Source organism: Aptenodytes forsteri, unplaced genomic scaffold (assembly GCF_000699145.1).
Source record: "Aptenodytes forsteri isolate BGI_AS27 unplaced genomic scaffold, ASM69914v1 Scaffold137, whole genome shotgun sequence".
NCBI lineage: Eukaryota > Metazoa > Chordata > Aves > Sphenisciformes > Spheniscidae > Aptenodytes > Aptenodytes forsteri.
In genome coordinates, this window is record NW_008796221.1 from 6,095,175 (window position 1) to 6,109,675 (window position 14,501).

A 14,501-nucleotide genomic window follows, 5' to 3' on the forward strand; every position below is an offset into this window, starting at 1 on the left:
CATACATGATATGTTAAAATCAAATATAAAATTCTGTCACTTATTTAACTTATCTGGCTAGTACAACCATGAGAAAAAACAAGGCTTCTCATGTTTTTTCTTATGCTGGGTGTGTGTTTTGTTTTTTGGGTTTTTTAATATTTTGTTTTGATTTTTTTTTTGCTACTGTAAGTAGCAGTGCATCCAAGAACACTCGTACTCTCTAGGGCTGCATATTTTATTTATTTACTAGTTGGTGACTGGCATCTTGGCTGCTCCTGTTCTAAGCTATTTTTTAGTTGTTTGTGGTTATGAACTTTAAACTCATTGGCAGATCCAGGGGGACGCTTCTGTGGTTTGAACTGGGATTTTTGTGTTGGCTATTTAAAGACTCAGCCTGAAGAGCTTTAGCAGAGCTAAGTCATCATAAATCTAATATGTCAGTAGTTTTAGTTTGAATTGCAGTGGGAATGCTAGAAAATGCTTGTCATGTGTCTGGCCTCGTGGGACTATGGGAAGAAAGTGAAGATTGTTAATTGGAAGTTACTTCTTACCTATCCCCTTACTGGAGAGTACTAGGCAGAACGTCTTGTAGTACTGCAGTAGGAGATAGTTGGTACAGGACCAAGCCAAAGACTTAAATAACGTTTTGTAGCTGATGACAGGAATAGCCAGGCTGACCCCTCACTGCAGAACAAGTAGTATACCTGCAGATGGTTGATATTGCTGTGACTTCATGTGCCATAGAATGAGGAGTAAGATGCTGTGTTCCAGTCCTTCTGTTCAGCTGAAAAATCTAGGAAATGTGGTCCCTGTTCAGGCTTCTCTGCATTGATGTTCTTTCCTCTGGGCTTCTACCCCCCATCAAGTACTCCTCAGCTCTATTAAATTTTGTTGACTGAGTTCTCCTAAAGCGGGGAAGTGAAAACTGACTTTAATTACTGGCTGCAGTTAAAAATGTTTGTCCCTTCCTGCTACTAGCTGTCAGCTAGGAAACTGTGGGAAAAAAACAATTTAGCGTTGTTATTAATGTGTTTTTTGAAACATCTAAAGTTCCCCCCCTAATAATTTTGGGGGCTGTGACCTCCAAGTTGAGAAACACTGCTCTAGTTGAAACAACTGAAAGAAATAAAAGCTTTGTGGCCTCTTGCTTACATAAAATTTCAGATCAAACGATCTCATGGACAAAACACAACATAAACTTCAGGTAACTTCTGAGTTTTCTTCTTATAAAAGCTCACACTTGAGTTCAAGCTGTCTAGCATCAATTTAAATTGCAAGTACATATCATCTTGTAATAACAGAGCATTGGATTATTTGCATAAAATTAGAACAGTTCTGAATCTCAGTCCTTAGTAATAGGTCCTGTGCTGTGACTGACGGATATTGTGGCACCACAAGAAGTAAATTCACCGAGTTACCTTGAAAGATCTACCTATCATGTAGATGTAAGCAGTGGCAGAAGTATTTGTGGTATGTAAGGCCTGACTTGCCTAGAAGATGGTTAAAAGTTGTTTAGAGGTAGTTCTTTTATTGCTGAGTATGTGCATGCATGAACACAATGAACACAGATTTCCATTCTTCTAACTTCTTTAAAAATACAGTGCAAGTTTTCTAACTCCATCCTCGTGCAGATATTGCTAGCCAAATAAGAGCAGTAGCAAAATTAAAATTTTGCTGTTCTTTGGTCTCTTACACTCCAGTAAAGTGTGAGCTCAGTCTGCTTTTTAATGTCTGATCAAGGGGAGTTCCTGTAAACGTCTATGGGTACTGAGGGTTTTTTCTCCCCACCCCTGGCCCCTGTTATTCCTCATTCTTGGAGTCCCAAAGCAGTTCTCTGACTTACCTTAACTAAAAGACTTTTTTAATACAAATGAAAATTCTTACTTCTGTCTCGTGTTTCTGAATCATGCAGTGGAAAAAGTTTTTTGTTTTTTTTTTAAGTGTTTCAGTAGCTGTGCTTGTATAAATGCATCTCGGAACACCTACAGACAGAAGATGCCATGCACTTCAAAATGGCTGTCTGGGCTGAAATTAGATTCCAGCAGGTGTGTGTTTGTGTGTATGTATGCACCTTTTATTGTGATTGCTGGTGAAGTCTCTCTGAAACACCTGTCTTGAAAGTTTTGGGTTGTGAGTATGTACCTCAGTAGTAACTACTTGAGAGGTGAAGTAAATTAGCTTGCATCAAGCACTGCACTGCTGCTGCCAAATCTTGCTTAAAACAAAGCTAGTTTGGATATCTCAAGTCTTACAGTGTTTGGATCTTTATTTAGCCTTTTGGATTGCTTGCTTATGTATTCACCGAATTCTGTATGTCTGCTGTGATGCAACTTGATTACTGCCCTATGGACGCATTGAAGGCAGCTGTTCTTTTTTTGGTGTCTGTTAGCCAAGTGTCAAAGCAGCATTATTGGTTTTGGAAGAAGCAGCGCATTTTGCTTTAAAGTATTTTGATATATGCAGCAGAGGAGTGACTGAATGGAGTGTGTTTCTGTTCCTCTGTACAGCTAACACAAAAGAATAAGATGAAAATAATTCATTGGGCATTGCTGATAACAACCCCAGTATTTCATAAACTAATTCCTTTTGCTATTGAAGTCTTTGCAACTTCTCATCAGCTTTAAACACCTACTTCAGAGTGGATATTTGAAATTCAGCAGAGCAGAAGCCTTAGGCTAGAAACGTGCCTCCTCCTCATTCTGTGAAATTCTATTCAAGCTCTGAGAAATACTACTTCTAGAAATCAGTTTTCTGTTTTGTTTGTATTCCTCAGGAAAACGTTGGCTGTATGCTAAAATAATTGAACACAAATACTCTAAAGTTGGGCATACGTTGATGTCAAAGCAGTATTGGGAACAAGCACTGTACAGCACCACCCACACTTCCTGTAATAAAGGGCAGGGAAGAAATTGTAGTCTGATCCATATTACAGTTAAATGTACTAGAACATTACCTTTAAAAAGGTGACTTGAACATTAAATTTAAAAGTTCAAGCTTTTGGGTTAGGAAACTTTCTATTAAGGTTTGCTAGGAACTTGGTCCTATCTCACATATGTGTTATGGTAGTGTTGTGTGCAGCCGGGGGGATTTTTTTTTTTACCCTTAAAAATTCAGCCTTGTTCAGTGCTCGGGATGGACAGATGAAGGTGTGGTGGGCAGTGTAGCTAAGCAGATCAAGTGGTTTGCTGCCACTGATGAGGGGTGGGTTCTGCTACTCCTCACTGCCTGCTATCGGTGGTCTCTCTGCTCTAGTTCCTGTCTGACAATGTTGTGAACCAATTCTGTTCACTAATCTAGCAGCAAAGTGAACAGTTTTCTGCTGAGCCATTAAGTTAATTTACTGTGCAATCAGATGAGCATCAGTCAGTACCAGGAATGGTGTAGGACTGTGTGCCAGGAGCAGTGACAGAGGAGAGTGGGGAGTTGGACTTCACCCATCTATGGCAATAAGCTCTTAGATTGCTCAGCTGTATCATATAGCCACATTTGAAGGCCGAACAAATAATTACGGGTTTAACATTTTTTTCCACTCTTTCAGCATTCAATTTAATATTATAATATAAATATCATTTTCTCTATGAAATAGTGTCTGAAATACCTAAAATTTTTTTTCCCGAAGTACATCATTTGCTGCCAGTATGAAAATGAAGTAGAGTTCTTGACAGAATTTGTCTTGTGTATGCAGTAGCATAAGCTTGTGTGAATTTGAAAACGGCTCAAAACTACTCATATGTTTTTGAAGTCATTACCTTTCCATTTCTGCTTGAAGTGCATTTAGAGAACTAAGTTTTACTCTTGTTGGTATGTTTGGGTTTTTTTGAAGTCTTTAATTCTAGTACAGTTTTTAAAAAAAAAAAAAAAAAAAGAGAGGAATAGACCCTTCTGAATATGTGGATTTAAGCAACAGAAGCGATCAATCTCACCAGTGCGAGAAAAGAGTACGGGGAAATGTGTGATTCCAGTGAAACGGATCATATATCCGCTCTCATTGGGAACTTTCACAGCAATCATCTGCATCATTGTTACTTTTAATTAAACGCACATTAATACAATGGTGATAAAAGGCTTTTGTGAGATACGAGCAGAATGACATCTTACAGTACTCAGCATAGTTCGTTTGTAAGGAAAGTGTAAAAGTAATAATTAGGAAGTTAATTATAAAATCATCTTAATCAAACATCATTACAAGCTGCCACGTGAAGTGTGGCCTAGTAAAGTTTAAAAAAAAAAAAAAAAAAATCCCATTTGGAAACCTCTTTCTCTTATGACTTCCATGTTTTAAGGCTTTTTTCCTCTCCAGTGGCATCAGTAGCTCAGACCCTTAAAGAAGGGATTCATATTTTGTCTCCCAAGGATAGACACTCCCCATTTTGATTTTTCTGTCTCTCCTCCCAGTTGCAAGTAGCAGTTCAGGGGTCTCTGCTACTTCCCATTGTAGATCTTGTGGTGAAACCTCTTTCTCTTATGACTTCCATGTTTTAAGGCTTTTTTCCTCTCCAGTGGCATCAGTAGCTCAGACCCTTAAAGAAGGGATTCATATTTTGTCTCCCAAGGATAGACACTCCCCATTTTGATTTTTCTGTCTCTCCTCCCAGTTGCAAGTAGCAGTTCAGGGGTCTCTGCTACTTCCCATTGTAGATCTTGTGGTGTTTTTTTGTTATACAGCCTTTTGTTCCTTCAGTGATTGTTGCTCTCTTGGTTTCCAGGTGTTTCAGAATTAAAAATGGCCTCAGTTCTATCCTTTTTGGTATATAGAGATCTAAAAAGTTCTGTGGAAGAGAAGAGAGTTGTGTTCGGAAATGAGAGGCTGCTAGCAAATATTTATTTGGTTCCAAATTGCACGTGCCATTTTTGCAACTTCTCATGATTTGGGAAAGCGTGTACTGATGAACTTTACTTGATATATGTGTAAATGACATAACCCTTGTAGTCTGTGATCAAAAGTAAAACCAGTCTGTATTATTAAAATATTTGTATTTAAAGCTGAACAGAAAATTTCTTTTCAAGACGGAAGGAGGACTGTGCTGGATACCAGAAAAAGAATTATTTTTATCCTGTGGTTAAGAGCTTTTTTCCCTTCTGAAGGTTTCATGGAGATGGTGTGAAAACAAACATAGAGAATAATAAATGTTCTTCACTTTAAAAATGTCTTTGTGTAATCCCTCTTAAGAAGTGTTTGAGTACTTACGTAGGTGTATACCAAGTTAACTAAAACATATTTTTACAACTGGCTTTGAGTACAAACCTTTTTGGATATGTTTATGTGAACTTCACATAATTTGACACTGATTTACATTCTGTCTATCTGATTTCAGTTGTGTATGTTACATTGGGTTTTTTTTTTTGTTGTTTCTGTGTTAAAAGCACCACTGCTTTTGAGACTATGGCTTTGCTCTTTTGAGTGCTGTTTACTGATGATTAGAATAGAACATCATATTTCAGCTGGAAGGGGCCTACAGCGATCATCTAGTCTAGCTGCCTGACCAGTTCAGGGCTGACCAAAAGCTAAAGCATGTTATTAAGGGCATTGTCCAAATGCCTCTCAAACACTGACAGGCTTGGGGCATCAACCACCTCTCTAGGAAGCCTGTTTTGTAGTTTAGTAGTTTTGTAACCTTAAAAGTGGTGGGTGGTTGGTGGGGTTTTTCTAGATTTTTTTTTTTTATAGCTGCATCTGTGAAATACATGAAGTGATGGATTAAAAAACCAGCCACCACATATTACAGGAGGAGTGAAACAAAACTGATTGTTAGTCAGTAAAACTTCTTGGAAGATATAATCAAAGGCAGGGAATGGGACAGATTGAAAGGGGAACTCAGATAATCTTCCTTCTCATACTGTAGAAATGGAAGTCAACAATTTTTGAGGTAGTTTTGCACAGGTACATAAAAGATGGGTATGAATCTGTACTTTACATTTCAACTAGTAATAATGGATTAATTTAATAGCTGGATGTTCAGCAAGGACTTACAGATACTGATCTTCAGTCTTAAGGTATTCTTTAGTGATTATAGATACGCTAAAGTATGAGAGTGCAATTTGGCTGTTGCCATAGCAAATAGCTTCTTGCTTTAAACTTAGAAGTTGTTGTATTTGTTGCCAGTTTACTGCTCGTTGTACCCCAATGAATATAAATTTCCATCCTTTCCCTGCCATGCATGAAGTCCCAGATCTGAGTGTCTAGTTCCTACAAAAATCTGAGCTCCATTTGAGAACAAGTGAAGTGGGTTGACAGGTAACCCTGCTTCCCCCGCCTTACCTTGCTGCAGCATTCAGTGCTATAATTCCATATTTTCTATATTCAAATTAATATAATATCTGGAAATGTTTTACTTTATTATATCAGTCAGTATAGCAACAAATCTTCATGTTCAGAGTGAAACAAGTTTTGAAATGGTAAGTTAAAGCATTTTTAGGAGTTTGAAATACCTGTAGACTCTTGGATGCTCTCTAGTTGTGTATTCCTGCAGTCAGGAGGAGGGTAAAAATTGTCTATTCTGTATTTTGAGGTTTGGATTGAGATTTCTATGCCTATAATATGGAACTTCTCACTGTCATAAACAATTTCTTTGTTTTCATTTCCCCCCAAATGGAACTGGTGCCATAATGACACCATTACAATACCCCAGAATGTGGGAGTAGGTGATTTTTGTCAGGTGATGACATTTCACTCAAGTACCCTGGCACCCTCAATGAACTATTTTCAGGACTCCTCTAAGGTTGAGGTAGTTGGTTGTACACATGTTGCTGCTCCTTCTGGTCTTTCCATGCCCACTAGGTGTAAAGACTTTTGTGGCAGAAGGAAGATGTTAACAAAGAAGTGGGGAATATTGCATCTACCAGATGAAGCAGTCCTGTTGCAGAGGCCCACTCTGGTTTTACATTAAATTTAGCCTAATGAAAGGACAGATTTTCATGAGGATACTGTGCCTTTTGGCAGTTGAACTTTGTAAGCTAAAAGTGAAATTGTGCTCATAGCGTATGCTATGTTAAATCTGATTTAGAGTGAAGGGAGTCTTTGTAGCTCTTAACTGTGTGGATTAGGTTAAGAAATCCTAGAGCCCACTTCCTTGTTTGGGCTAAGTAAGAAATGAGTGACCTCAGGGCACTTCATCCCACCCCTACAAGATGAGAAAATAGAAGCTAGAGAGATAACTAGCTCGCCTGCCTCCACTTCAGAAATCCCAGAGGTATGTAGCTGCTGTCACAAAGCTCAAGAGGGCTCAGAGGCAAGTGTCTTAATTGCTTGTTCTCCTTTCCAGTATCTGCACCTTCCATATCCGAACCTCTTAATTATCAGCAAGAATGTGTCATTCTGTGCACCAACTGTTGTGATTTTTTTTTAAGGGCTCTTGTGAATTGCTTGGGCTGAGGATTGCAAACTGAAAATAGTCTCCTACAGCATGGTAGCAGAGACTGGCTAACTTAACTCTTGTGAATTTGAGATTAGTGTTGCAATGAAATACACAATTTCTAAGTAAACTTCTAACTTCTGTGTCTGAACCTGCTGATCTTGAATCGCTTGTTGTGAATATAATTTTGCGCTGTAACATGCCCACTAATTTGATTTATCAAATCATGAAGTGATTTCAACTGCTAGACTTCAGGGCATTGTAGTGACAGAAGTTTTTTTTTTTTTTGCTACTGTGTTTATTACTTGAAAAAAAACCCCAAAAAACAAACCCAAAAGCACTTGAAGAAAAACACTTTAAAACAAGGGAGAATGTTTACCTTGGGAATCACTTGAACACATTATCCCCAAATGAGTACTTTTTGGCTTTAGGCCATTACAGTTTGTTTTCAGTTCAGCTTGCATATTATATAAACTTGAAGCTAGTTTTTGTTTTGTGAGGTTTTGGGTTTTGGCGGGGGGGTTGTTTTTTTTTTTTTTTTTTTTTTTTTTAAAGTATAGGGTCAGTTTTTAGATGTTTCCACATGTATTTCAACAAAGTTTATTTAGTTCTGGAAGAATGACCATGTAAAGCCATCTGGCAAGGTAGGTTCTGGCAGTGGCATCTTGTGAACAGCTTGCTGATGATGGTTGATATTCATTGACTGTTTATAAACCCCTTGTTTGGCAATGTTTGACAGCTGTTGTATAATGTCTCTGAACTTTCTGGTATAGTAATTGCTGATGACCAGTTAAAGGGTATGATTAAGGATTGTGACTCATCATGAAAACAGCCTTGAGAAACTTTTTTTTTTTGTTACTTCTGCCCCCTCCCACCCCAGCTTTTATTTGTCAGTCATAATGTGAACATGGCAGGTGTCTCTTACTACTCATTTTCAATAAGATACACGTTGTGACCGTTGGTATTGATCTCTGGTCTTTGTGTGCCATGGTGAGGGTTTTGGTAACTTTGAATCCTGATCTTTAAATACGTATTTTGTATATGAAGATACTTAAGAGATCTTTTTTTCCTCTCAACAGGTGGGAAGGAGAAACCAAAAACCAATGCAGAAGAGCTACAGATTAAAAAAGTTAAGAAGAAAAAGAAAAAGAAACATAAAGAGAACGAGAAGAGGAAGCGTCCAAAAATGTACAGCAAGTCCATTCAGACCATCTGCTCAGGATTGGTTTCTGATATTGAGGATCAGGAAGCCAAAGGCATCATAGATGATCATCTTAAGGATTTCAATGGGAAAAATATGGATCCCAAGAAGGACTGTGAGTCCAAGATACCAGAGAACAGTGAGTTTCCATTTGTCTCGTTAAAGGAGCCACGGGTTCAAAATAAACTCAAAAGGTTGGACACATTGGAGTTCAAACAGCTGATTCATATTGAGCACCAGCCTAATGGAGGTGCATCAGTTATCCATGCCTACAGTAATGAACTCTCCCACTTATCTCCTGTGGAGATGGAGAGATTTGCAGAAGAGTTTGTGGGTCTGGTTTTTAGTGAAAATGAAAACTGTGCAGCTTACTATGTAATGGGTATTGTTCATGGGGCAGCTACTTATTTACCTGACTTTTTAGACTACTTTTCGTTTAATTTTCCCAATTCACCAGTGAAAATGGAGATTTTGGGAAAGAAAGATATAGAGACAACGACTATGTCAAATTTTCATGCTCAGGTAAGAGGTTATACATTTTACTTTCTAAAGTCATATAATGGTTTCAAACAATTGTGAATGGGTTTTTTTGGAATACAGTTACTATTAGCTGTGCTGTGTGGATGACAGAAGACTAGAAACAAGGGAATTCTTTAAGTAATTTAGTTCTGCAATAATAAAGATAAGGAGCCTATTAACTCAGACATAAAGTTGGATTTTATGGGGGAGGGGAAGTGTTTGCATGCATGTGTGCGTATGTAGGTTTCTTTGGATTTGTTTCTGTAGCTGAAGCTTAACTGAGTTTTGGAGGGTGAAAATGATTTAGCTGCGGCTATCTGGGCATTTGAACTGTAGTTTGTCTGTATGAACTTCTTCATAAAACTGAAATGCTTTAATACATAGAACAATATTATACATAAAACGTGTGTAGGGCACAGTAAATTAGTTGCATTTGTAGCTTGAGGCTTCTAAATCCATCCTTAAAGGAGAACTTAATGGTGGTTAACGTAGCTACTAATTTGATCCTTACATTTTCGCATTTCCCCCCATTAACTGTATTCTCTTGAAAGCTGTTAAATTATGTGGCAAAATGGCAGGCAGCTTTTGAATCTTTTATTTTCTTTTTTTATTTTCTGAAGAGCAATTACTGTATACTCTCTTAACAGCAGCTACTGATTAAACATCACCTCTGCTATTTATTAACTTGCTAGATTACTGTTGTGTATAAATTATTTATTTCAGGTCTTAAGTTCGGGGGGGGGGGGGGGCGGGATTCTAACTTTCTTAGATTGCTACCTTGGTGATGAGGGTATTATGTAAAGCCCATACAGATATTCTGAAACAATTTATGAAGAAACTCAATCCTGTTTTTCAGTATATCAACTTTAGCTCATAATTGCCTGTTTAACTCCCTTTTTGTGAATTTAGTTGTTGTATGGAACACCTTTAGACTATTTTAGTCTTCACTTTTTAGACAATTATGAAGAGTTCAAGTGTAAGTTATACTGTCATCTTTTTGACGAAAAACATGCCTTTTTTTTTTCATTCAACTACATAAACATTTGCATGGAACACTTGTATTTATTGACAAATTTCAGGTGTGTGTTATGCACAAGGATATGCAGAGCTGAAATGTTGCTGCAAGAGAACATTTGCAGTGCTGGTTAAGAAAACATCTACTGCCATGGAATGTGAATATCCTGTGAATACATTCACTATTTTTTTTCTTAGTATGTAACCTGAATCATTACTTTAATAGTAAAAATCACAGAACATATTATGGGCAGCTACCCAAAGCTGTTCTGTCTTGGGTCATTTTATATAAAAAAAGCTGGATCTGTCCTTGTAAGTATGTTCTTTTAAGTCCAACCTGTTGTCTCGGGCAGCATTAGTGCAAGCATAGCTGTGTGCAGTATCTGCCCTAAAGAAATAGTTAAGAAAAGCCTAAATTTTATTTTTGTGAATTATAATGGAATTATTTTACTAAAAGGATGGATTAACTTGGTATTGCAATGGTATCATCAATGTCTGTAGTTAAATCAGTCGTGTGGTCATTGGGGTTGAGATCACAATTTCCCATTTTTCTGTAAGTGAAAGGAGGAACAGAGGGAGAATGTAGTAGATGAAAGAAGCCAAACTGTATTATTATAGTGTTCAACTGGTCAACTTCATAGTCTGTCTTCTAACCTATATTTTACTTGGCTGGAAGTCTAGTTCTGGTATCTTCTTTTCCTTTGTTTTCTCTCAGTTTTCAGTTAGTTTTCTTAGCATTTTATCACTTGTCAGAGTTTGGTTGCTTGACAGAAAACGCTTGGCTCCTTGTATTTTTGCTAACATAAAGGGTGTAGTGTGTATAGATAATATACACAGGTGTACACCAGACTTACTCATATAATCTTCTGCGCAGCATGACTATTTCCTGGAATATTTAAGTCAGTATCTTGGTTGCCTAGCTATTGATTCTATTTTTCCTTATTTCATTATTTTTTATGTTATTCTGGCTGTTTATTTTGTCTTACTTTGGTGATCTGCTGCAGTTGAAGCGTTTTGTTAGCTTCGTATTTTCCTTTCTGACTGGGCCCAGTATCAAAGATGTCTAGGAAGGAGTATGAGAGTCCAGTAGTCATAGTGATAGTGTCAGAGTGCTCATCCTCCAGGGATATGACAGGACCTTTTTGAATCTGAGAGTTGTGAATGTTGTGGTTTTAACCTTCAGCTGTATTTTTTTTGTGTGTGTGTAAATTTCTGATTCATTAGTATCAGTTACCTCCCTTTTTCTGCCTCTACCTTCCTTTATAAAAGGTACTAAATGATTGCATAACTTGTTATGTTTTGTGGAGACTGATAATATTCTTCTGTCTGGTTGAGTTCTTTGTGAATCTTTTAAAGGGATTCTAATGTGCTGTTGCAGTATATTTCAGTGAAATTTTAAATGTAGTTTTCTGTTCCTATATTGCAAAAGCTCTGTGCTACTGTATTCCTGGTTGTCCTGAGCTGCCTGAGCAATGTCTAGCAGTTGTTGGATAGTCTCAGTTGAGAGGTGAGTCGTTTTCTGATGTCTGAGTAGGAACTTAGATACTCAAAGCAGACTTGATAAAACTATCTCAACCTTCTTTGGCCTTAAGAAACTTGGGTATTGCTTTGCTAATTTTAACTAAAACACTGAAATGAGGCTCACTTTAGTACCTGAGTTTCTTTGGTTGTTTTTGAGAACTCATTGTAGCACATGTAATCAGTCTGACAAACATTAAGTATTTAAAAAGATCTAAAAAAGCATTACAAAAATAACAGAAAAGGAGGGATGACCTAAGCCTGAAATCAGAGTTTTTATTTCTCAAGTTGATTCTTTCAGTACTACTCAATAATCTTCCACCTCCTGTTTTGTGGCAGATGAGTTTTTTTGGTTTCAAGTAATGCATATTTTCAAGTCACTGAGTTCTGTGGTAAGAGGCAGATTCCACAATATAAATTCTGTTGGCAAGATCAAAACTGTTGTAGTCTCCCGAAGTCTACCTGGAAAGTCTGCATCTCTCAAGTAATTTACTTAGTTTTCACAATTGTAGAATTGAAAATGAACTCCTCTCAGCTTCCCAATATACCTGTGTCAGACAGAAGTAATACAGTTTCACTTGTTATGAGACTAGAAGTGGGCAGAAGCTTGTGAGAATAGTTACAGCAGGCATAGGAGAGAGGAGTTTGGGACTGGTTCTGTCTTACGAAAATTAGCTTTTAAATTTTGCAGGGAGAGGAACTGGGGAGTTTTTCATCACCTAGCTTGGGCCTATGTTTAAGTACTCCTTAATTACTAAAATTTTTTAGCTTAATAGAACAGCTCTGTTTCTGTGAACTGACTGTAAGGCTTAGTCAGACTGTTTCTATAATTGGGCAAAATGGAATTAGTCTGGGTGTCCTTGTAGCCAGTAAGTCACTCTTTCAGGCAGTGGAAAACTGTCTGCTGTAGGTACATCCCTGGGCTCCATTTTTGTAGATGGCAACAGCTGCATCAGTTACCTGATAGCTATGAATCTTGTCAGGCTCTTATGAGGATTTCAAAGACTGTAAATAATCAGTACTGAAAATGGACAGTGTCTGCCTGGTGTATTGTTGTCACGGAGTATGAGAAGATTGCTTCCAGTGTCTTGCAAATTGTAGCTCTTTGTTATCTATTCCTATCTTTTTCAGAGCAGTTTGTGATCTTAGCAGCAGCTCCTGCTAAGTAAGTCACTCCCCTTTTCATGTTTATGCAGTTAATTAGATATATCTGAGGGTAGTTCTTTGCTTTTATTTAAATTGAATTATATCCTGTGTATTCAGATCCCTTCTCCAGTTTATCAAAGATATTGTTAGTTTTGATCTTTTCCTGTAGTAGGCTTGCAGCTTTGTGGTACCTGCAGGTTTCATAAACATACATTGTGTTCAAAGGAAAGATCCTTGCTGTGTGCCACAAAATTGGTCCTTTTGTATTGATAGTTATGTGAACACAGTCAAATTAAAACTGCCCACTGTTCGCTGTTACTAGACCATGTTTCTGTAGCAGTTTTGAGAACATAATGCAAATGTCAAGGTGTGTACTGGTCCTCTGAAAAAGCCTATCCTGTCATAGAAAGAAAGGTTAGTTTGACTTGATTTTTTTTTTGACATGTCCATATTTATTAGCTTTTACCATCTTATTTTCTAGGTGGTTAAGACAGGAGTATCTAGCTAACTGTTTTTTCTGGAAATTGAAACTAGGCTAAATGGTCTCTAACTCTTCTGTGTCTTGCTTCTCTTGACACCTATTTGTTCAAGACTGTATGCTTATCCTCTTCCAGCTCTGAAGAATCTGTTTTGTGTGTTTGAGTTCTCATTGATTTATTAAAGCTTTGTTTCTTGTTAGCTTACTGCCTTCATACTGTAGGGTATGTGAGGATACTCATAAATAAGCCTATTCAGTTTAGGAAGAGTCACTTGTATTTTACACTGCTGAGTGTGCAGTTAGACAAATTGTCAGAGTCAGTCTAGCACCTGTTGCTGCTAAAAGAGTGTTCTCCTTGCTTCTTTCCTCCCAGTTGTGTGTTCTTGTGCCAAGCTGTGGTGCTTCTTGAACTGCTGAGCCAGTTTGTTTTGTTAATCCAGCAGAAAACTTCACCTCACTACTCCCGAGTGATTTGTTTTATTACTGAGTTAGCAAATTATATTAGTTTACTATGCCAAAGGTAGCATAAGGTTGAGTGTGGGACTACACAGCCAGCCCCATTCCATAGCAGCAGGCAGTTTGCATCTTCAGAGAAATAATTTTTGTTGGTGTTTTTTCCCCCAGTCTGAAGTAACTTATTCCATGTTGCCTATGTTAACTGTGATGGACACTGGATATTCAGGTAGTATAAAGAGTAACACAAATATTTTAGAGGAAAAAATGCAGTAGTAATGATAGTTCATATTTGTGTTGTGACTTTTCAAACGAGTGCTTGTCCTCACTTAAAGTTCTGGACACAGAGCTTTTCATTCCAGTTCTCTTTTAGCCCCTTTTAATATTATCTTCTCTTTGCTGTCCTCGTTTAGCTCTTAAAAGTTTATCTTTTGCAGAGAGGTTTTTGCTGTTTATTCCTTTTCTAATTTGTGAAATCCTGCTTGAAAATATTTGTTCTTCTAGTACTTGAAGGGAATTGCTGAAAATACATTTTTCTTCAAAGAAAATCTGAAATAATTGGGTAGTGTTTCATTTTCTTATCAATAAAGATTAGTACAGTGTCTATTTCCATATATTGTATTTTCCTGTGTTCTGGAAAGAATTCTTTATATTGGAACTATGTGTCTCTTCAGTTCTGTTTCAGTAGAATTTTGTTTTCAATAGAATTTACTCCTTGCTTTTAAGCTTTCTGACTGTTTGGTTAGTTATTAAAAAGTTTTAACAGTTTTTAGCAACTGTTTGCTGTTATGCAAGTTCCCCAAAGTATAACACACACCACCCCCCCCCCTCTTTTTCA

General features: G+C 37.3%; 1 protein-coding gene across 1 annotated transcript in view; it reads left to right on the plus strand.

The window, feature by feature from the left end:
* The window catches only part of RSBN1L (round spermatid basic protein 1 like), a gene marked incomplete at its 5' end in the record, with an annotated part of 56,513 nt that overhangs the window by 20,089 nt on the left and 21,923 nt on the right, over positions 1–14,501 (plus strand). Inside the window, 1 exon segment of the mRNA XM_019474580.1 lies at positions 8,414–9,057. Coding sequence (XP_019330125.1) covers positions 8,414–9,057 — 644 coding nt within the window.